The 23,979-nt window shown below is 49.5% G+C and overlaps 1 protein-coding gene across 2 annotated transcripts in view; it reads right to left on the bottom strand.

The window, feature by feature from the left end:
- LOC144162771 (facilitated trehalose transporter Tret1-like) overlaps positions 1–23,979 on the bottom strand; it is an 88,140-nt gene that overhangs the window by 10,866 nt on the left and 53,295 nt on the right. For both annotated transcript variants that reach the window (XM_077693425.1, XM_077693426.1), the window contains exons 2-3: positions 13,488–13,746; positions 8,735–8,956 (exon numbers count right to left, since the gene is read on the bottom strand). In XM_077693425.1, coding sequence (XP_077549551.1) covers positions 8,735–8,956; positions 13,488–13,718 — 453 coding nt within the window. In that variant the 5' untranslated portion in view covers positions 13,719–13,746. The remainder of the gene's footprint in view (positions 1–8,734; positions 8,957–13,487; positions 13,747–23,979) is intronic.

Raw genomic sequence — 23,979 nt, 5'->3', positions numbered from 1 at the left:
AGGGGCCGGACCTGCAGCCAATAGGAACACAGCTAGGGTAACGTCACGACATCACCATTCGCACGGTTAGTAACCAGATGGTGTTGCTTGTATAAGCGCGGCATCAGCCTGGTGTATGTACTGCAAAACAGTCTGAAACAACTTGCCGAGAAAGTACAATAGGACCTTTTTTTTTTTTTAATCACAGCAAGCTTTGCTTGGGGCTGACTTCATTCGGTCTGCAAACCATATGCCTCTGAAATGCGAAAATCGCGACGTTCGCAGGCCATGTAGACGGCATTTCCAGGCATCGCGAACTTCGGAAGTGCGAATGTTCGTTCCACCGAATTCGCAGACGGAAAACGCACCATGTAGAACGAGCTTCAGTGTTTTCTCTACTGCTTCCGCGAAATTTTCTGAGATAAAACTAGGATGTATTTTTACCTCATGGTGTCTTTAGGTGCACATAACTTTGTGCGGTACAGCGAAATGTCGGAATTTTACAATTGTGTAAGCTACTTCAGCTGATACCATGTACGTACAGGGGCCTAGACAGGGGGGGGGGGGGGGGGGGAGCGTACACCGGGCCCGAAATTTTTCAGGCCAGGTTTGCATGCGGTCCAACTCCTCTGAAGAACCGCCTGAAGTCCCCTGCAGGCGCGTAACCTGGAAATTTAAGGACATGCTCATTCATGAAAAAGTGCAAACAAAGACTAAGCCAACGTCTGATCCCTGTGACCGCTCCAGATGCTGTACATGTAAACATACACAGCCGGGCGACGCACGTACGTCGCCCGGCTCCGTGTAGCTCCTGCTGCATTTCGGGCCGAATGCGCCGAGTTGCGCCGGAAACGCGCCGCGAGCCGATCCAGGCAATCGTGCTGTTTCGCTGGCGGAACAACACGGCCGCGAAACGGCGAAACAGCAGGAAAAGCCTCATATGGACGTACACCCGCCCAATTTTTTACCAATATCACGGGAGCGTCGACCGTTCGGTCGATCAGCGCCGTATGATGGAGCGATACGACAAACCCGGCGAGAGTAGTCGCATGCGCATTAAGTGAAGGCCGCTGCTGTCGTCATCTGCTAAGCTGCTCCAAGAGCAGACGACCACCCCCGATTTTTTTTATTTGCTGATTACACTGCCCTCCAACCAGCCGTTATCGGTAAGAAGAGGGCAAGTGAAAGCGATTGGTAACAGCAGTACGGGGTGGCTGTCTGCTCTTGGAACAGCCTAGCAGACGACGGCAGCAGCAGCCTTCGCATCCGTCTACTCTCGCGGAGTTTTTCGTATCGCCCCATCATACGGCGTTGATCGACGGAACGGTCGACGCTCCCGTGATATTGGTAAAAAATTGGGCGGCTGTACATGGGATCTGCATGGATCATCGCCTCCTGTATTTTTAGTGCCAAAGGGCATCGCCCGCTTCATAATGGGATTGAGTGGGACGCCTGTTTCGACCACATGTCTTAAGGTGGGGCCCCACACAAACTGTTTTACTCCATTTTTGGCCAAAAAGGGTGTAACATTAAGTGGAAAAAGGTGTTGGGAGCCCATTACACTCTTTTTCTTGAATCTCAACGCCCTTTTCCTAGCCCTACACCCTTTATGTGGTGAAAAAAATGTGGTTGATTCCTCTGTCATAGGAATAGATAAAACACGAAAGTGAAATGTGCAGCGAAATCTGCGGCTGAGCATGATTTGTGGATCGGCGGCTTGTCTTTTGGGTGGGCTTGGCGAGCGACGTCCTGCTGGCGGGTCACTTCGCAAAGGTGTACTGGTGTCATTGCCGTGACAGATATGACTTCAGTGAAGCCTTGGTGTATCCCGTCATAAAATAGCTTCGTGTTAAAATATAAAACCCGAAAACGAACAACACTAAGTATAACATACTCGATGATGATGATGATTTCTATTGGTTTCCCCTTTGTATCGGGGTGATGACATGTCATCTTACCAAAAAGGACTAATATACATATGTTTTACACTTTTGGTTTAATACTAGCGCTGCTTAGGGCAGGCACAAAAAGCTTATTAGGCACAAAATACTTTTTTTTTTTCCCTGTTACAGGTGGTAACTGTCCTAGGCAATATTCCCCTCTCTGCTTTTCGTCCACCAGCATTCTAATCTTCTTTTCGTCACCTCGACAGCCTTGAAGGTAACTTCCTCTGTGATACCCTTAAATCCTAGGGCTTCTGAAAGCCCAATATTCCCTTCATGTAGATTTGGATGGATACCCTCACATTCTAACACGATGTGCCGCATAGTTTCTGTTTCTTTTCCGCAGACCACGCATACCCCATCATTTTGTGAATACTTCCCCACAAAACTCTTAGTTCGCAGGCAACCTGCTCTAGCCTCAAAAAGCAAAGCACTGCCCTGGGAATTATCGTAGAAATTTTCCTTTCTGATGTTCATCTTCTCAGCCCTGTACATCTCTAAAGACGTTTTAGCTTCCATTTTTTCCCTCATTTATTCGTTTCAATCTGCCTTGCCTCTTTTTTGGTTACCTTGGCTGTTTTGGATTCCCCACTGTTCTTTCCGTATTTCATCGTTAGCCTTCTAGTCTTTCTTAACCACTGCGTGCCCACGCTTTTCAAGTATAGGTACCTAAAAACCTTAGTTGCCCACCTTCGTTGATCCATTGCCCTCAACCTCATCTCAAAGCATATTTTACTCTGAGCTTCTCTAACTTCAAACGACGCCCAGCCCATATCTCCCTGAACTGCTTCGTTAGTTGTTTTTCCATGCGCGCCTAAGGCCAAACGTCCTACCGTTCTCTGGTTTACTTCAAGGCCTGATAGAACGTCTGATTTTAAGCAGAGTACAGCATTCGCAAACGTGAGACCCGGAACCATTACTCCTTTCCACATTCCTCTTACTACTTCATATTTGTTATACCCCCACAGAGCTCTATGCTTCATTATAGCTGCGTTTCGCTTTCCCTTAACCTTAAGTTGCTCCTCGTGAGTACTTAAGTAGTTATCCCCTTCGTTTATCCACACTCCCAAATATTTATATTCCTTCACTCTAGGTAATTCGCTTTGCTGGATAGACACTACGTCGGTGGTAGCGTCATTGAAAACCATTATTCCTGATTTTTCTGCACTGAAATTTAATCCGAGGTCAGTGGCTTCCTGGCCGCAAATATTTATTAGCCGCTGCATATCGGTTTGGTTATCAGCTAAAAGAACAATGTCGTCTGCGTATAACATTCCCGGAATATGCTGTTGTACCACTTCGCCTTGCAGCATATGGGTTAGGCTAAACCCTACTTGACTTTCTTCCATTTTCTTTTCTAACCCTGCCATGTAAAGCATGAACAGTATTGGGCTCAAAGGGCATCCCTGTATTAGTCCCCCATGGATGTTGACCTGCTGGGCGCATTTCTGTCCTTCCCAAGTAAGGTGCACTCTATTGTCTTTATAGATTGCTATAAGGAACTGTACTAATTCGTCATCTAATCCCTGGAGTTTCAGCATCCTCCACAGCCGTTCTCTGTTTACGTTGTCATATGCCCCTTTAATGTCCAAGAACGTAATCCATAGTGGTCTATTCTGTGCTTTCGCAATTTCAATGCACTGCGTTATCACGAACAGATTGTCATCCAGTCGCCTGTCCTGTCTAAATCCATTCTGCAGTTCCCCAAGTATTTCATTTTCTTCCATTCATGTTTGAATTTCTGATTTTATCGCCTGCATTACGAATCTATACACCACTGACGTTACTGTGAGTGGTCTGTATGAATCAATACTGGCTTTGTCTCCTCTGCCTTTATATATTAAATTCATCCTACTTTCTAACCAGTCCTCTGGTATTTGTTTGGTTTCTATCACCTTATCTATTGCCCTCATAAACGAATCCTTACTTTTAGGTCCAAGTAGGTTTATCAGTTGCATTGGTATTCCGTCCGGGCCCACTGCTGTCTGGGGGGAAACCTTCTGCTCTGCTTTTTTCCAATCAAGGTTGCTCAAACTTATTTCCCTTTCCGCAGTCTTTTGTGGCGCTGATGTTATCGGTGCAGGTTTCCCTACCACTATTGTCCTAAACTTCTCACTAATCACTCGATGAATATGCGCCAACGCGTGCTCTCCTTCTAAATGTTCCCCCTCTTCATCAATCAGGAATTTTTGATGGTTTATCGTTTTTTGAGCTTAGTGATTTTACATGGTTCCAAAACTTCTTGGATGCGCTTTTGTCCTTTTTCCGTATATATATATTTCTGCCATCCATTGTTCGCTTTTCTGTTTGATCTTTGTTTGCACCATTTTCTGCACTTCTAGTTTTTTCTCACGGTAGACCTCCCACTTCTCCTTCACTACCTCCGGTTCCATACCAGTTCTTTTTGCTTCTCTATGTTTTCTCGACGCCTTTCTTCGCTGGTCAATACCTCTTTTATTTCCTTATTCCACCAGCTTCTCGGCTTTCTCTTCCCTTTCCATCGGTTTCGTTCCTTTGCTTCATTCATCTTACCCTTTATGAACGCAATCATTTCGTCGTAATCCCAATTTTTGCCTGGGTATTTATTGATTTCATCTTCCAATTTATCAGCGATGATCTTTAACTGCTCATTATTCAAATTATTTCCTCCTATTGTACCTATTTCTGCATTTTTCCGGGTTGCGCCTCCAAAGTGCAAGCTAAATCGCTTGTGGTCGCTTCCTAAGCTGTCTGTTCCATTTTCATCTATCCTCATTTCCCGCAGCCTTCCGTATACTGTCTCGGATACTAAACTGTAGTCTATGCTAGACTGTCTGTTACCGCTTTCCCACGTTATTTGTCCATCACACTTGCTTTCCGTGTTTACTATTACAAGCCGGTTTTCCTGGCATAGATCTATCACTAGAGAACCGTTGTGGTCTGTGTATCCATCCAAACCTTCTATATGGGCATTCATATCTCCAACTATGATTATTTCGCCCGAATCTTTGAACTCGTTTATATCTCTTCTCAAACAGTTTACCATTTCCTCATTTTCCTCCCTAGCACTACTTCCGGTCCACAGATACACCACTCCTAACCATGTATTTTTCCCCTCTATGGTGCCTCTTACCCATAGATGCTCTTTACAACTTTCATGCGCTCTCTGCCAGTCGGTCCCTTGTTTAATAAGCATGCCAACACCTCCCCCTTTCTTCATTCCTGTGGTCCTGTTGCAACCTTCCCAGACATAATTGTCTATGATAGGTGGGGCTTCTAGGTCCCGGAGGTGAGTCTCGGCTAAAGCGTACACGTCTATTCCTTCCCGTTCAAGTTGCTTTTGAATTTCCACCCACTTATCTGGCTTTCTGCCTCCCTGCATATTTATGTAGCTGATTAAATATTTATTGCATTTGTTTTTCCCTTTCCGCTTACGGGGTCTGTTTTTGTCTTTTACAGAATTGTTTGCTCCATTGTTTTCACTTAAATGGCTTCTGTCAACGCTCTCAGTTACGTCCGTGGGTTCTCCGTTTAGCTCTAGGCCTGGCTGCCTCCCCGCGTTGAGTGTGCATGTGTCTCTTGCTTCCCCTTTGTCTCCTAGTTTGCCTTCCTTAGCTGCGCGGGGCCCCCTAAAAAAGCTACCGCTCTCCCACCTAAGCGCCACCCCACCTTATTTCCTAGCCTGGGGCTGAAGTGAATCCCGTCCCACTGAAAAGCTTGCCTATGTCCGATGTTGCCCACTACCCTGTTCACGTCTATCACTTCCAGCCCAAGTTCCCTGCCGCACCTCACGATCTCGCTGTTAGCAGCGAGTACTACCCGTTCGGTGTGCACGCCCTGCTTCATCACCTCCGGCACGGTGCAGACTGCAATGCGCACATTTGGGGCCGTCGCCCGCAGGTCCTTTACCCCCTTCGCTATCTCCTGGCCAAGTTTTTCCTCCTCTCCCTTTAGAACATCGTTAAGCCCCGCGGCAATCACCACAAGGTTTCTGGCTTTACTAGACAAGGCCAGCTGCCCCTTCGCTGCAGTCATCACCGTCTGCATCGTTTGACCTGGGAAACACCCCACCTTCACACGCTTATCCCCCTTTACCCTTTCCACTATGGCAGCGCTGCTCCTCTTCATGTTAGAGTCACCCGCAATGATTACCACGCTATCATCTGCCACGTGCCGCTCTGTACTGGTACCCGGGTTATCGACTGGCTTTGCTGTCCTATTTCGCAGCACGTGGGAGTAGCTGTTGCCTTTCGTTGCTTCCACCCCCGGTGTCACCTCGGCGCATGCCTCCGCTTCGCTGCATGGGCCGAGGTGGTCGTCATTTGTTGGCGAAATGACGCTCCTTTCTAGCTTCCTCTCAGCTACTTCTAACTTTCCCTCAACGGCCCTCCGTTCATCGCGTTCGTTACTTAGCGCTGCCTCCAGTTCTGCAACCCGCTTAGCTAACCCCGAGTTATCCGCTTCTACGCGTTCTAGCCGCGACACTACGCATAACCGACACGTACCTGCCCCTTCGTCTGCCTCGCCGCCATCCCGCTGAAACTCCTCTGCGTCTACGTGCCGCGGACAGCTACCACACTGTACCAGCTTTTTACAGCTACCACACTGCACCAGCTCGTTAGTTCTAAAGGTTGCTTCCCCGCAAGAAGACCCTGTGTGCAGGGGTGCACCCTTTACAGGGCGCTTGCTGCGTTGTACTGACGTCATTTCCGTGACAGATATGACGTCACTAAAATGTTTTTGTATCCCGGAATAAAACACTTCCGTGTTAAAAGAGGCGGTTGATCAACTTCAACACCCTTAGTTTTTCTTGGGCTGTTGAAAGGGTGTGGAAAAGGTGATCAGCTGTTTATTGAATAAGGTCATGCATGCACGTGCACTGTAAACAACCAGACATCCCCTTATACGCGCCTGTACTTGTAAGAAATGTTCAAAAGCAAAAAAAAAACATTGTTCGTCTGCAATGATCGCTCGTTTGCATATACGGTGAGCCCCATGCCCGAAGTTTAGCTTTGGCACGTGAAATATCAATTTGAACGTTTCGAATTAAAAATACCATAATTGCGTGGCGAAAAGGGGGGTGACTGACGGCAACACGCTTGGCTTTCTGTAGGGTTCTATTGCAAAAAAAAAAGAACAACGAAGCTGGGAGTCGACCTAGTTTCTTCCGGTGTTGATACGTTTTGCAACGTTTGCTAGGCTTTACGATGTTCTTGCTAAGCTAGGATAAGCGCTGAGGTCACGGTGAGTCCAAGTTTAACCGAATTTTACAAGGCTGTTCCAGTGTGTCCCCCGCACTACAGCGGATCCGGGGGGGAGACAGGCTAGGTCGACCACAGGTACGCTGTTTCTCCAGCCTTGCATCACTAATGAAAGCTGCACCAATTTTGTTGCAGTTTAGAATCCCCAGAAGACTAGTACCTTTCAAATGGTATAGTAAGAGGTGCGCATACGCTTGCGCCGTCTGTGATCACACTCGCAACAGGCTCCAAAGCCGGCTTTACTGTTATAATACCTTATCTGTGGTGGTGCACCTTTACAGGGGGCACCGTCTTTTTTTGCTAACGCCACCGAACCCAATTCAAGCTTAAACAGCTTCACTTGTAATAAATTATGCCAATTTATATTATGTGAAACATCGTGAGGCACAAAGTATACTCCGATTGTACAGAAATGTTCTCTCCACCTGTGTAAACGGGTATGAAATGCCTCCACAGTTGGAGGTTTTTTCTTCGGTTGGCGGTCTTTTCTCACATCCTTTTTCTCACGCCCTTTTTCTTTACACCCTTTTTCTTAGTTTCCAAAACCCTAATTTGTAGCTTTACACCTTGTGGGACAAAACGGTGTTGAAATAATGAACAGCCTATTGAAGGGTGCTGAGATGGCGGGGAATATTTGTTTATTATTTAATAAAATTCTATGACTTATCGAACATAACTACCTCGCCGATTATAAAGTTTTTTGCAAATCCGTATACTTTGCACTCGTGTATCCCAACGGGCGCACAAACTGCCCTGTTGAGTGTCAAGGAAGCTCTACACTGCGGGGAGCGTTGTCCCTATGAAAACTGTAAAATTAACAGCAGTAGCGGTTTAAACACTATTAACATCACGCTGTCTCTCTCACAGCCTTTCAGGTGGTCCACTGAACGTTCCGTAAAAACAGCGCTTGAAACGGTCGTACTGATCCTTGCCCGCCATAAAGTAAAACTGTAATCCTATAGTGCGTATACAGCTTCTTGGAGGTAATCTAGAAACAATTTGCACCGCAAAGCAGGAATAATCCAAAATTTTCCCCCGCAGTAATTTTTCCCACCAGAAGGGCCTTAGCGTTCGGAACGTCAAAAATACAGTAAGCCTTTCTTATAACGAAGTCCGTGGGATAGGACACTGAGTTCATTATAAGCGATACTTCGTTCAACGTGGATATGATCTGCTCTCTGTTCACCGCCGCGGCGGCCATGAAACATTTGGATTAATGCGAGACTTCTTACAAAGCCATTTGGTTATAACGAATGTGTACTGTAATCTAGAAAGAAATGTTTCCGCACAGAACGCCTTATAAAGAAAAGGAGAAATTGTAGCTTCGTTGGTGATTCCTGCCCTGATGACAACAATGTCTCAGGTTCTTTGTTCCGCTGTCACCGATTCGGTCAAGAGCGATGTCGAAAACGTTACCCTTTCGCCCTCACAGTAGAAAAGAACTCGGCTGGCACGATAAAGGGCCGGCAACAAAACATTGCAGCGCATTAAACAGTGGCAACTGACGATGGTGGTGTGATGAGGATAAAAAAAGAAGAAGAAGAAAACGATTTTAGAAGGCTTAGTGGGTACCCTTATGTCGGGTCCCCGCAGAACCTGCAGGCAGAGGATCGCGTCGAGCTTGCGGCCGCGCAGCAGCAGCCAGCGAGGCGACTCCACCGCAAAGTGACTGGTGATCACAAGCAGCACGGAGCAGAAGAAGCACGCGGCGGCCAGCCACTTCCACTGCATGAAGCGGCTCATCACGTACGAGTAGAGGATGCCCAGGGTGACGGCCAGCTGGAAGACGGCGCCCTGGACATGGGAAAGGTTGAGAGAGAGGACAACTTTTGTTAGGAGCATTGATCAGGATATCATGTGGAAGTGGTTCCCTATTCACGGGAATCCATTGGCCGTCTTGACCATGGCTTCCCTCTCGACGAGGATGAGCTGGTCCGGGAGGGAGAGGCTAGCCAGCAGTGTCTCCCACTGCAGTGGGGGGTGGGGGGAAGGGAATAGGGTAACTTTACATTCGCTCATAATGTACCTTAGTGTCCCTGGCTGCTGGCAGAATTTGCATCCAGCTGAATAGTGGCTCGAGGACATTAGGGTAATTGGGGTGCGATTAGGGTATGTATTTGACTTAAGAGGTAGAAGAGTGGTTCTCTGATGCTTTGTGAGGCTCGGATGTGGGAGTGGGAATGTCCTACTATTAAGCCTATGGCATTGAGTAATCTCTTGAAATGTAGCGAGTGGGGTAAGCTCTGCCGTACTCTCCAGGGTTCGGTTGTTCAGTACGCGGGCCTTGTAGAGCAAACTCGTTGCCCTCCATGAAGGCGTGGAGAGGTGTCCCCACAATTTGTATCTTTCTGTTGGGGGAGCGACTTGATAGTATTCCATGTGTTAGGGGACCACCCATCCCGATTGGTAACTTCGGTACGCTTCTTGAGAGTCCGGGATGATTTTATGGGCTGTGGTCTGCGTGAGCACTAGCGCGATGACTAATTCTTCCGCTTCTTTCGATTATATTTTTGTTACAGTAGCGCTCGTGACAAGACCTTTCTTGGTCGTCACTGCTGACGTCTTGGCCTTTCGTCTAGCAAGAGCTGCTGCGTCAGTGTAGACCATATTTTGGTCTGATCCATACGCCTGGTTCAAGGATTTAGATCGCGCTTCCCAGAGGCCTGTGTGTTGGACAGGGCGAATATTTCTGGGCAGAAGACGAAGAGTGACTTGCGCTCTCGATTGGTCAGGAATTTCTAAGGATTGGTTACCAGTGTCGGAAGTCCACTTTATCTTCTCGAGGACTTTTCTTCACGCCTGAGTCTTGGGTAGTCGCGACTTTTGGCTTAAGAAATGGCGTTCCACTAGCTCGTCTACAGTGTTGTGCAGGCCCATTCAGAGCATCCTGTTGGTGGACGCGCTCATGGGAATGGTTAGGGCGTGCTTTGTTGCTTTGCGTATAAGGGGGTTAACCTTATCGGTGGCTTTCTTGCTTAAAATCGAATACGGTATGACGTAGGGGATTCTGGAGAGCACAAATGACTGAACGAGGCGAAGGATGTCTGTTTCCTTCAACCCCCCGTGTCGTTTTGCCGTTCGGCGTATCATGTGAATGACCAGTTCAGTGTTTTCGTCAAACACTGGATCGCGACGTTACTCTTACCGTCGGCTTGAATGTGGAGGCCAAGTACTTTAAGGGATTGGCAGGTCTTGATTGTGTGTCCCTTCAAGACGACGTAGACGACCTCTGGCTCCTTCTTGTTCCTTCAAGGCCGCACATCCAATAGTTCAGACTTTTCTGGTGAGCATGCGAGGCCGAACGTTTTTACTTATTGGCTTGCGGAATCTAGCACTGTTGCTTGTTGTAGAGTATCCTGTAGCCCTCCGAAGGAGTCCGTGCCCATCCAGAGGGTTATAACATCGGCCTAGAGGGCATGGTTTAGGTTAGGTATCCTGGCCAGTTGCTGACGAAGACAGGGAAGGCGATATTGAATAAAGCGCTAACCACATGGAGCGATTTTTCCAGCGACGCGACGAGCGACGCGACTAGGATCCGCAGTCGCCGAACCGAAGTCGCTCGCCGAGGCAACCACATGACAGCGACCGCTCGAGCGACTGAGCATGCGACTGAGGATGGCGATTTCAATGTTTCCGCACTGCGCATAGTAACGCGCTTGGTACGCTGGATGTTTGCAAACATTTTTTTGTTCATTTGTCATAAAAAGCATGACTAAAAAGTATTACGCCTTTCTACCTTGCTTTTTGCACTTCATTGCATCTCTAGAACTGGTTTGGGTTAGCGATAGCGCACGCTTTTCCTTCTGCGCCTCGTTTCTCGGCTCCAACATGAACGCCGTGAAGAATTCGCTTTCTTGACGTCGTTTTTCCCACACGGGTCTCACCCAGTGTGAGCGGGAGCCTTCTTGCTTCTGCTTCAGCGTGTACTCAAGCTTTGCCACGCAAAGCTTTCTTTGCCGCTGCACCGCAAACGTCGTCTGCGTGGATCTTCCCCCCGTTCTCTTTAAACCGGAGGTTGCGTGCTTACGTAGGGGCTCGCCTATTGGCTAGTCGCTGAGGCCACTTCCGGGAGGCGAGCGACTGTTTCTGGCGACCCAGAACCGAGCGATTCGATGAGCGACTTGGTGCGCGGCGAAAAGTAGTTCGTCGCTAGTCGCGTCGCGCCCCAAGTCGCTCGCAAAATCGCTCCATGTGGTTGGGGCTTAAGAGACAGGATAAGACAGATCTTCGATGCATGCCACAACTCACAGGGTGACAGGATTTCAGGTGACATCATCTATTTTGAGTGTTACCGTGCAGTCTGAGAGGAAGTCGGTTATGTAGTGGTAGGTCTTCTGACCACATTCTGTGTCTTTGAGGTTCTTGATGGTCTCGTGGGCAACGTTGTCAAATGCCCCTTTTAGATCCAGAGCCAGTACTGCTGTATAGGAGCATTGCGTGGCTGGGCTGAGAACCGCCTCTTTTAGTTGAAGAAGAACGTCTTGAGTTCCGAGGTGTTTGCGGAAGCAAAAAAATTGTGACGAGAAGTTTTTTAATTCGTCTAGGTACATGTTCACGCGCTTGAGTACTATTGGTTCCATGATCTTCCCACGCAGGATGGGAGAGAGATTGTACGTACGCTCCCAATATGAGGTGACTTGCCTGGTTTAGGGATAAATCTTACTTCTACTGCGTTCTTCTGCAGGGCGAGTTTCCCGGCGGCCCAAAATTTGTTGGGGTACTGAAGGAGGCTTTCGACAGCTTGGCCACCTAGGTTATTCAGTAGCTTATAGGTGATTCGGTCCTGTACCAGGGCACTGTTTTTCTTGCTTTCGACTATTGCTGATCGTGCGCGGTCATTGAAGTTCAATTGGCTGGTCAAGAGTTGTGTTAGACCTCCCGGTGGAGTGTGCAGGGTGGAAGGTCTGGTCAGTTTTGAGATATCTGGTCTGTAAGTCTTTTAGTAGCCGATCGGTGCTTCCTCGGTAGTTGTTGAAAGTGCGGGACACGTTGCGATTGGTCTCACTCTTGGTAGTCATGAGGTTGATAAGATGACGGAGCATCTAGGTCTTTCGGGTAGTCAGGGTTCTCTGTAGGCCATCGCATAGCTGAATCTAGTTCTCTTTACACGATGACATAGCGAATTCAGCTGCTTGCTTGTTGTTGTCAGCTAACCGTTTGCGTAGCTGTAGGTTATTTCGTTGTTTTGTCCAGCGTTTTGTGAGGCTACGCCTGGCATCGCAAAAGTGTAGTAGGCGAGCGTCTACGCAGGGAGTGGAGTATGTGGTTGCGATTGTTTGAGTCTGCCTTTTGAGGTCCTCCATTGTTTCTACGGCCCAGGTTGCATATAGGGTTTCCGTATTAATTTCTTTCCCGGCTTGAGCTTTCGTAAATCGGCCCCAGTTAACTAGTCTAGTACAGTCTACGTGCATCCTTGTAGCTTTGCCCTTTTACACTTATTTGAAGTATGTCGGGGTCGGGTACAGACCACCGTTGTCGCAATCGTACGCGCGCTGCACCTATTCTCATCACTGGCGGCTACTTTTAGAAACTCGGTACGACAGTTTTATTTCGCCTTTACAGAGTGTCTTGATTGCGAAACCGAGCATAATCCGTCCGGGTAAGCGGCGTTGGTCTGGGCTACAGGATATTGCCGTCACGACTCCCGGAGCCGTAAACAAAGTTAGTTTAAGCAGTCAAAATTCAAATTTCGGGCGTTTAACGCGCCGAAGTTGCGCGTGGGTTATGAGGCGCGCCGTAAAGTGGAGGGCTCCGGATTAACTTTGAAAACCGGGGGATCTCTAACCTGCGCCAAAATGTCAACACACGGGCGTTTTCGCCTTTCGCCTCCATCTGAAAGCACGCCACAACGGTTGGGATCGAACCCACGTCCTCCGTAAACTGGGGTGCACAATTCCTTAGCCACTGTTCCGCCACGGATTATTTCTTGATTTTCTTTTCACTTGTGAAATGAAACATCCACGGCTCTGACAATTGATAGAAATACATCAGTCGTGCTTAGGCTGACGCTGTAGTTCAGTATTTCATTAGTTGCAAAAGCTCGTCTAAAATGAACAGCCACTGAGGTTCCGACTGTCGCATTTTACACATTTCTACAAACAGATGTATTGATTCCTAAAAAAAAAAAGTCCGGTATTCAAACATCAACATCACTGTATTCAGTGCGCCACCACGGCGGATAGTTTCCGCAGTGCTTCCAGGAATACTCGCCGGATATGGTAAGTGCGACGTCGCACCATCTCGCTCCGACGTTGTGGTAAGCCTCGTTGTAAATACCTCGCTTTACAGGCAGGCGGCCGGGCGCGCTGACGGAATGGCCGCTTACCAGGGATCCCCGCTGCGTGGCCACGACGATTTCCGAGATGTAGACGGGCGCGCAAAGCGACACAATGCCGGTGGCGAGGCCCGTCACGAAGCGGCCGATGAGCGTGAACTCGGCCGATCTGGCGGTCATGATGCAGGAGTATCCGGCCATGAAGCACAGCGCGCTCAGCAGCAGCGTCTGGCGGCGTCCCAGATACTGGCTCGAAGGGCCGCCCAGCAGGGCTCCGAGCATGGCCCCCAGCGGCAGCAAAGAGGTGAACCTGCGACGAAGGTCCGCGGTACGGTTCAAGAAAAAATTCACGCATCTCCACGAAGTGAATCATGACGAGTGGGCGAAGCACTGGCGATCGTTCTTTCCGTAAATCACCCGTGACAGTGCTTACGTCTGCTAAAACGATTTCCAATCCAATCCAATTCAATTTAATCCAATCCAATCCAATTCATTTTAATCCAGTCCAATCAAATCCAAATCCAATCCAATCCAATGCAATGCTCCTCGCGCATGCGCAGCACGGCTCTCGAGGAGCACTCTCTCTCTCTCTCCCTCTCTCTCTAACCTTTTGTGAACCTTTTATTTTGTTCTTGTTAACCTTGTGTGAACCTTTTGTTCATAGATGTTTCGATTTACGCGGGCTGTGCGTCTCTCTCTCTCTCTCTCTAACATTTTGTGAACCTTTTATTTTGTGCTTATAAACCTTTTGTGAACCTTTTGTTCACAGATGTTTCGATTTACACGGGCTGTGCGTCTCTCTCTCTCTCTCTCTAACATTTTGTGAACCTTTTATTTTGTGCTTGTAAACCTTTTGTGAACCTTTTGTTCACAGATGTTTCGATTTACACGGTGCTGTGCGTCTCTCAGTCTCTAACATTTTGTGAACCTTTTATTTTGTGCTTGTAAACCTTTTGTGAACCTTTTGTTCACAGATGGTTCGATTTACACGGTGCTGTGTGTCTCTCTCTCTCTCTCTAACATTTTGCGAAACTTTTATTTTGTGCTTGTAAACCTTTTGTGAACCTTTTGTTCACAGATGTTTCGATTTACGCGGGCTGTGCGTCTGTCTCTCTCTCTCTCTCTGTCTCTCTCTCTCTCTCTCTCTCTCTCTCTCTCTCTCTCTCTCTCTCTCTCTCTCTCTCTCTCTCTCTCTCTCTAACATTTTGTGAACCTTTTATTTTGTGCTTGTAAACCTTTTGTGAACCTTTTGTTCACAGATGTTTCGATTTACACGGTGCTGTGCCGTGAGCATGGATGGCGGATGCGGGACGCATCCGCCGGGAACGCATCCGAACGGGAAACCAACGGGAACGCCTCTCGGGCGCTGTTACCTTCTTTATTCACTTTTAGCCCCTGTGGTTTCGCGCCGCCGTCGGCCTCGTTCTGACCGAGCGAACGAAGAGGACACTGAAGATAGGCGACATAAAGCGACCAGAAAGCGGACGGGCCAAGAATGGCGAAAGTGTGAGGGGGAGGGCGGTATGCCGAAGCCGCGCGAGACATGCTCGGCGGCGGCGACGCGGCGAAGTAACGTCAGAACAGCGCACCGTCGTGGGTTGGCTGATGACGCGATCACTTCCTGAGACGCAGGAGCTATGCACCATCCGCGGGAAGACAGCAATTCGCGCTGCGCTCAAAATTCGCATTATGTAGTATCGTAATTGTCATCCATTTTTTAGCACTACTTTTAAATAGACGCAGGAAGGGCACTCTTTTCTGACTTTTAGATGCGAAGCATCTCATGCTCGGGGCTGTGTCCCTCCCTCTCTCGTTGTCGTTGTCCGCCGTCCGCACTCTACTGCGCATGCGCGTCTCTTCAGCCCCGTCAGCGTTTGGGCTGACGTCAGCGCTGTCCACTATAAAAACAAATAGTTAGGAGGCGCCCGGATTCGATCCCACTACTCTCTGGCCGCAACGGGAGGTACGTGGCGCTCTTCCCACTGCGCTACAAACCGAGACGAGGGCACGTGCTGTCCTTTACTCATTAAAACAACGTCAAGCAGCTACTGATACAACGAAGGCACGCGAAGCTGAATGTCAACGGAAACGACGAACTGAAAACTAATGGGAACTTCAGTCGACCCCATGGCTGCTTCGCATACTACTCAGGGTTCCCCTGCGGGAAGATGGTGTAATTTTTTTGTTCAATATTTCAGTCGTCGCCACTCTATCCACGCACCGTATGCGCTTTGTGTTAACCATATTATGTCGATGGCATGGCCTTGAAAATTTGTACTTGAATAGGTATAGCGCGTTATTTTTGAGGTTTAACGAATTGGATGTTAAAGCGACGCTTATATGGCTACGGTTCCTTGTATTTTTTTACGTCTGCGAAAAAAAAAAATCTCCCCATGTTCTACGTGTCCTTGAAGCGCGGGCGTTATATAGCGCGGGGCGTTGGAAAGCGAACGCCCCGATGTGTGCGATTTAGGACGCGATCACCCCCGCCATGATCGGATGCCATTCAAAACATGATTGGAACCTCAAGCTTATGCATCTCGTTATTAAGTGCAGAGAGTTTAGCGGCTCGCCTTGTCGTAGCTCGCTCGCTGGAACCAAGTAGACACGGCGTTCCGTCGCCGCGGCTTAACCCAGAGGCTTCGAAAGCCAATCGGTTTATATTGTCATAAGCGTTTGAAACACGTGAACCGCTGGCGATTGTCATACATCTGCCCGTTGTTTAGCGCAAAGAAAACTGTAAATACATTGAGGCAAAATATAAGTAATTAACCGGCACTGTCCGCGTTCATTTAGTTAGGAACGGTCGTTGGGTTGGTTTTTACGATAGTCAGCGAAAAAAAAATGGCAGTGCAACGCCGGCACGTGTGGGAGGAAAAGAGAGAGAGAGAGAGAATCCACTTTATTGGAACTCTGGTTTTAGGGTGAGGGAGTGGCGGTGGCCCATAGGGCCGCCGCGACGTCGAGGGCACGATCGGTGACCAGTTCTTGGAGGTCGCGGTCCGAGCACCCCAGAGCCTGTTCCCAGAGGGTGGGGAGGGTAGAGGTGGGAAAGGATCGCGCGGACATTCGCAGAGCGAGTGATAGAGCGTGTCCGGCGCGTCACACAAGGGGCAGTTGGGAGAGGAAAAGAGGTGAGGGTGCGTATGCATTAATAGAGTGCGGTGAGGAAACGAGTGAGTCTGAAGAAGGCGCCACATGTGGGCAGCCTCGGTGGTGAGGGAGGGGTGGGGAGGGGGAGGTTGTCTGCGAAGGAGGCGGTAATGTTGGGTGATGTCCCGGTATGTGAGCAGTACCGAATGGGACATCTCGGGAACGCCGTGTGTAGGTGTAAAAGAAGCGCCTGCCCGGTGTGTCAAAGCTCGGGCTTGGTGGTGGGCAGCCTCATTACCACCTATGCCGGTGTGGGCCGGGGTCTACAGCAGCGTCACGGGTTCGGAAGGGGGTCGAGTGCGAAGAATTTGGAGGGCCAGTGATGAAACGGTGCCCTTGAGGTAATTTCGGATGGCGGGTTGCGAATCTGATAATATAATGAGAAGGGTGGGTGTTTGGGTAAGAGCGAGGGCAAGTGCCGCCTCCTCCGCGGTAACTGAGGACGAGGTGAGCACTGTGGCTGAAGCTTGCGGGTCGGCGCCAGGTGTTCCTATGACCGCAATGCCAAAAGCGGGCTTGCTCGGATACTCAGCCGCGTCTACATATACGACGCTCGGGGAAGGGGAGTAGCGTCTGAGATGATCCCGGGCACGGGCTAAACGGCGACCAATGTGGAAGGCGGGATTCATATTGCGAGGAAGGGGTTTGATGTGGATGCTGGAGCGGATTGAGAGAGGGATGGTAGCCATAGGATCGAGTAGAATGGGTGGGTCGAGATGCGCTCGTTCAAGAATGCAGCGGCCGGTGGGCGTTTGGGATAGGCGAGTGATTTGGGCAGTGCGGTGCGCTTCGAGTAGCTCCGTCACCGTGTTGTGCAGACCTAGGGCTAGAAGTCGTTCGGTAGGGGCGTGTGTAGGCAAGAGAAGCGCTGCACGATAGGCACGTCTTAAAAGAGCGTCCAAGGACTGCTTCTGAGTGAGGGTGAGGGTGGCGTACGGTAGGTCGTAGCAGAAGCGAGAGATGAGGAAGCTATGAAGGAGGCGAAGGCGCTCAGATGCAACGAGGCCATTTTTACGGGTCGTGATGCGTTTAATGAGGGCAATGATCTGCGTGGTGTAAGTGCGAAGCTGGGCGATGGTGTGTGCGCTGCTGCGAGTAGATTGTATGATAAAGCCAAGGATGCGGACTTGTGAGACATGGGGAATAATTGTGCCATCGAGCGAGACCTGGATGGATTCGGCGGAACCATGTAGGGAGGTGGACCGGGATCGCCGTGGAGGTAATATAAGTAATTCTGATTTGGAGACAGAGCAAGAGAGACCGGCAGCTTGGGCATGCTGGTGTACGATAGAGGCTCCCTGATTGAGGGTCTCTTCGATCATGGCATCACTACCGCTGGGCACCCATAGTGTGATGTCGTCAGCATAGATCACAGATCGGAGGTTGGGGGTGTGCTCAAGTGCGCGAGCGAGAGGCGTCATAGCCAGGTTAAAGAGAAGCGGAGAAAGGACGGCGCCCTGGGGCGTGTCGCGAGAGGGCATAGGGAAAGTTGTGGTGTGGAGTGAGCCGAGGCGCAGTGTATACCGGTGCGGTTAGAAAGGAAGTTTGTTATGTAGGTGTGTGTGCGACTGCCAAGATTGTGGTGGTTGACGGAGTCGAGGATGGCGTGGTGGGAAACATGATCGAAAGCTTTATGTAGATCAAGTGCGAGGATGGCGGCGTTGTCAGATTTAGGTGGCTGGGCGAGGATGTCAGCGTGAATCTGGAGCATAGCATCCTGGGTCGAAAGGCTAGGACGAAAACCAATCATATTGGGTGGGAGTAGCTGATTCTCTTCGAGGTAGGCAGTAAGGCGGGTGTTGATGACATGCTCCAAGAGCTTGCCTAGGCATGAAGTGAGCGATATAGGCCGGGGATTTTCAAATGCAAGAGTTTTGTTGGGTTTAGGGATTAGAGAGATGTTTGCGTGTTTCCACGAGCTGGGAAGAGTACCGTGCTCCCAGTGGTAGTTAAACAAAGTGGTGATGTGATCAATACAAGTATCGTCAAGATGTCGGAGTAGCTTGTTAGTTATGGCGTCCGCGCCTGGTGCGGTTTGGCGGCGCAGGGAACGTAAGGCCTGTATGATTTCCTCGCGGGAAATTTCAGCATCGAGGGTGAGGTTGGGAGCTCCGGCGTAGCGTGCAATTGGTGGCTCGGAGGAATTAGAGGTCGGTATGTATACGGCTTTAAGGCGGGATATGATATCTTGCTTGGTGCCATCTTGCTTGTGGAGAAGCTGTGTGATACGTAAGGATTGGTTGTATTTGGATTTGGAAGGGTCAAGCAGGTGTCGTAATAGAGCCCAGGTGCGACGCAAGCACAAAAAGAAAAGCACTCCCGCTGGCACCGTTTCAGGCAGGGGGCGCCGTTTCAGCATCTAACCGTAGCTGCTGCTGAGTTATAGACGGGCTGTGTTGGAGTGCTCCGGATTAATTTCTACCACCGGGGAGCATCAGCGAGCGCGGAAATCTCAATACACGGGCGTTTATGCTTTTCGCCTCCATCAGAAAAGCGCTGCCGCGTCTAGGAGTCGAAACCGGGTCCTGGGATCACCAGCACAACGGCTCAGCCACTGAGCCACTGTGACGGCCCTGTGTACTATTAAGTGCAGAGCACTTAGGGGCTCGCCTTGTCGTCGTAGCTCGCTCGCTGGACCCAAGTAGAGCCACACGACGTTCCATCGTAGGGCGTCCCACAGTGGCTTCGAAAGCCAAGCGGTGTATTTAGTCATTAGCGTTCGAAATTCGTGAACCGCTGGCGCTTGTCATATATTTACCCGTTGTTTAGCGCAAAGAAAACTGCAGGTGCATTTGAGGCAAAATATACGTAATTAATCGGCAGCGCCCGCGTTCATTTCGTTAGCAACACTCGTTGGGCTGGTTTTTATGATAGTAAGCGAAAAAAGTAGCAGTGCAACGCCAGCACGTGCGCCAGGAAAAGTAAGCACGAAAAAAAAAAAAAAAAAAGGAAAACAGCCCCCGCTGGCGCAGTTTCAGGCAGGGGGCGCGCGAGCACTGCGAAGGCGGGGAATTTGAATTGCATTAAGCGGTAGCAGTGAGCGGAGAACGGCGCTACAGCCCGTTACGGCAAATCACTGCTCCGCACTCCCAACAGCTTTCACATTGAGTAGAAAGGCTTTATTCTTTTTAAAGCGAAAGCTTTCTTAGTGGGACAGATGTTGTACTGTCAAAAAAAAACAACAAAAAAAAAACGAATGCATTTCCCCATAGACCGGTTGGTCGACGGAAAAGGTTTGATAAGCTCTCCGGACACACGGCGCATGCGTGAAACCTGGCTTTCGTTGTGTCGAAACGGTTACTTGAAAATCGGGAAAAAGGAAGGTTCTAGATAAGACAATACACACATCGATCATGAAGAGATACAATAGCATACCTTTATCTCAAACCACGCATCGGTATACATTTAGATCGTTCATAGATGCGTTCGCTTAGTTCGCGAAAAATCGTCGCATGGGCTAGTTCTTCGTTTTCGATTTGGCTCTTTGAACGTTTTAAGATCGGTTGGACGCGCTTTCAGCGAAGGTTCTGACGCACTTTTAACGCAGTTGTGATGTGAGAAAGCTTTCGGGCTCCTTCCACTTTCTTTAGCAAGAGATGGTAAAGATTTTAGATGCGAACGCATCTCATTCACTCGCCTTGTCCCTGCATCCATCCGGCGTTGTCGGCGTCCACCCCTCCCCCATTCTCCTCGCCGCGCCAGCTGCGCTCTCCGCCGCTCACCCCCTCTCCTCTCCGATAGCGAACGCTCTCTCGCGAGAGGCATTGGATTGGATTGGATTGAATTGGATTGGATTAAAGTGGATTGTGTTGGATTGTGTTGCGCCATAGCCGCGACAGGCGCACTGGCGCCGGCGCATGTGCAGTACTCTCACTTCCGCTACAGTGGCTAGAAGAGGGAAGTGTGATTACCGCCGGTGGGCTCCTATGGCCACCGCCGTCGCCGCCTTTCATGCATCCGCGAGATGGCGCTAGTGGTCGTTTACACGTCGATCTGAGCGCGCGATACATGGCCGCAAGCGCGTTTTGCGATCTTTTCGTTCTAAATTTTTATCGCGCTTCGTCAGAGTTATGCTAGATGTGGTGCTGAAATTTTGTCTGGGATAAGCCGCTGCCTTTAGAGTCACTGTTTTGTGCTTGGTTGCACGACGGGTAATAAATGCCTGGTTCCAGAAGTTGCATTTCGGGGTGTCCGAAGGCGAGTAAACGTGGCTCAAGTGGCAGGGCAACACACTTCGAGCCAACAAGCCGCTCGAGCATTTCGATCCGCAGTTAGCGTCGCGCGTCTATTTGAACGCAACACCCAAGGTAAAATGCTGCGCTGGTGCACCATCTCACCTTGAATGTTGTGCATGCCGTTTCTCCAGCCGGATGCGAGCCCAACGATCTTCCCAAACGTGCCACATTGCCTCTCAAAGCCAGTGCCCAAGAAGAGAAAACCAAAGGGAAGGTTGGAAAAACAAATAAAGTTGCGCCTCCACAAAAATATGCCGCGAATATGGAGGGTTGTCACTGGACGAATTAAACGACACCCCCGCGCATATCGCCGCCAACTCTCTAGATTACCGAAATGTCATTATTCCAAGTCAGGCAAGCACATTTTTAGAACATTTATTTCGCCGCAGGGCATAAATGAAAGGGTTCGGTTAAATTAGGATGAGGAATTGCAAGAGTAATTAGGTGAATATAAAATCTTAATGCTTTCTCGAAAAAACTGTGAGCGGTGAGGATTTGTCAAACTGCCTTTTTGCTTATTGTTTCTGGTAATTATAAATGGAGAAGTATGCGAAACGAAACATTCATTGTTCTCATTATTACTTACATAATTAGCAGGTGTCAATTAAGCGTCGCCGTTGGTTTTATATCATTTCTTCAATTACGTATCGTAATATGAATTTCTTCATTCTTCAGGCAAACCTATTTATAAAACAAATCGAATTTAAAGGGGTTTCTTTTGGTCTTGTCAATTATGCTTTGCTAATATGAATTTATTCAATCAAACCTTTTATGCTTGTCAAATATATCGTGTTTTAGTTAATTACTGTCTCAAAAAAAAAAAAAAACGAAACGAGCACGAAACTAATATGCGTTTTCTTAGCTGAATGCAGCCACAACCGACAGTATGGAAAGTACAGTGATTGATAAAACATTCAGCCGTTGCTGTAACATTTCGATAACTACACCCGGTTTCATTAAATTATAATCGGCATAGAAAACTGTCCAATAAATTGTGCAGAAATGTAAATATTCAGTGACCCAAGGTGGACTATCCATGCCAAAGAATTCAATAATCTAATTGCAACTTCAATTTCACGGACCGCTATTTGTTTGGGGGCTGTGCCTGCGCCTTCACATTTGTGCGCGAAAAGCGACTGTAATGAAGCGAAACTCAGAAGTTTCCCGGCTGGCCACTTGCGCGAGAGCATTTCAAGACGGCATATATTTCGAGGCAAATAACGTGTTCTCTAATAGGATGCGTATATTATTATATAGTTGCTGCAATTGTGAAATAATCTGAGGTAAAAAAAAATGCGTCGCAAACCACGGAGCTTATCGGACTGCAACCACAGAACAGGGAGTTGCAACTGACGCCCTGACGCGGCGTTGACCGGCACGTCGGGCGACGTGAAAACGAGCGTCAGCGCCACCGCGCGGTTGCATCCAAGAAGCGCAAGCGAGCCGCGGCGCCTTCGCCACACTTCCCTATTCTAGCCACTGTACTTCCGCGGTCTCCTCTCCTTCGGGCGCGCTGCGCATATAACCGGTGTGCCGCTCTCCGGCGGCCTTTCGGTCGACGGTTGCTCTCCGCTTGCGCTTGAACCTCCCCTCAGCGTCGCATCACACCAGGGTTCCCGCGAGGGGAGGTGGGCGGAATTTTTTCCACTCAACAGACCCTAAGAGCTCCCTCGAGCCCTTGCTTACCAGGGGGAGGTTGACAGTGGGTGTAATGCCTCGGCCTTGTCTCCCGAGGCGGCTGCGATGCTCTGGGCCGCCGGAGACGTGTAGCCCAGCGTGGCGCCCGCGCAGACGGCCGCCATCCAGGCGTTGGCCAGGGTCGACATGAAGTAACGGGGAAGCGGCAACCGAAAGCGTTCCTTCTGGACGTCGACTTTGAATAAGACTCGTTGCATTCTCGTTTTCGTTAGATAGTCTTCGGAGCCGCTTTCGAAGCGTGTTCCTTGCACACGCGGGTCTTCTTCTTCTTCGTCGCCTTTTGGCGGGAAATGCACGAGTCATCACTTTCATTTTCCTCTTTTTTTTGGCTTCTTCTCCCCGGCTTGAGCTTGTCTTCTTGAAAACGTAACGTGGTTGGGGTTACGGGTTGGTCTAGGGATGATTGAAGAGACAATGGGACTGTGTAAAACAGCGCGTTTATTAAGACAATAGCCCTATATGGCTCATCGAATGCGTAAAGTGACCGTCGTAGTCAACAGACTCTCGCAAAAAAAGAAAAAAAAGAATGATATACCAAAAATGGCCGTCGGTGGCGCTAGGCGTTATAGCGTGAAGCGTTTGAAAACAAACGTCCGGGTGTGCATGCTATTACGGAATCCTCATTTTGTGCCCACTCACACCCTTGAGCTAATTGCACTGTTCGTACTCCCAAGCGGTCTTGCTCGATCAGTTCAGAAGGGTGGGTTTGCCCACGTCCTCCTATCGCGATGCCCACAAGACCGCCACCCCCCTCTCTCTCTCTCCCAGAAAACTTAACCCGCCCTCCCCAACAGCCTGCCTTGCATCCGATAAAGGCTTTGGTCTATCTCGGTTAGCCCGCGGTCACCACCAAAGTCGCACGCCGTTGCCGACGGAAAGCCAGAGTGCAACACCTTCAACGGAAGAACTCCTGAGCACCGAAGGCTCGCTACACCGAGATCGCCCAAACCCCACCCTACCCCCGCTCGACCCTAGTCACGGACAACGAGAGCATTTTCAACGCAGCTACCTTCCTTCATCTCTCTTCAACCGCTGATGAAGCCACCGCCATTACCCTCCGGAGGCCAGTCACGCCCCCCCCCCCTAACCATAATTGATTGATTGTAGGGTTTAACGCGCCGTCGCAAAGCAGGGCGATGAGGCGCGCCGTAGTGGAGGGCTCCGGATTAATTTTGACCACCTGGGGATTTTCAACGTGCGCCGAAATCTCGTACACACGGGCGCTTTTGCTGTTCGCCTCCAACAGAAAAGCGACCGCCGCGCCTACCTAACCATAACCACCGACTCTCAACAAGCTGCAGACATTACCTAGTGGGAAGAGCACTCCCGTGAGCGATCAAGATAGATCCTCAAAGTCACTCCCGACCTAGCTACAAATACCATCGTGTGGGCACCAAGACATGCCTCACTCCCTGCAGGAATGAAGCAGCACGTGCTGCGGCCCGCGAGATTCAATA

This window comes from Haemaphysalis longicornis, unplaced genomic scaffold, assembly GCF_048455015.1.
Source record: "Haemaphysalis longicornis isolate Haplotype H1 unplaced genomic scaffold, Haemaphysalis longicornis Haplotype H1 scaffold_12, whole genome shotgun sequence".
Lineage (NCBI taxonomy): Eukaryota > Metazoa > Arthropoda > Arachnida > Ixodida > Ixodidae > Haemaphysalis > Haemaphysalis longicornis.
The sequence above is the reverse complement of the archived record's forward strand: the minus strand, read 5'-3'. Positions and strand labels throughout refer to the sequence as shown.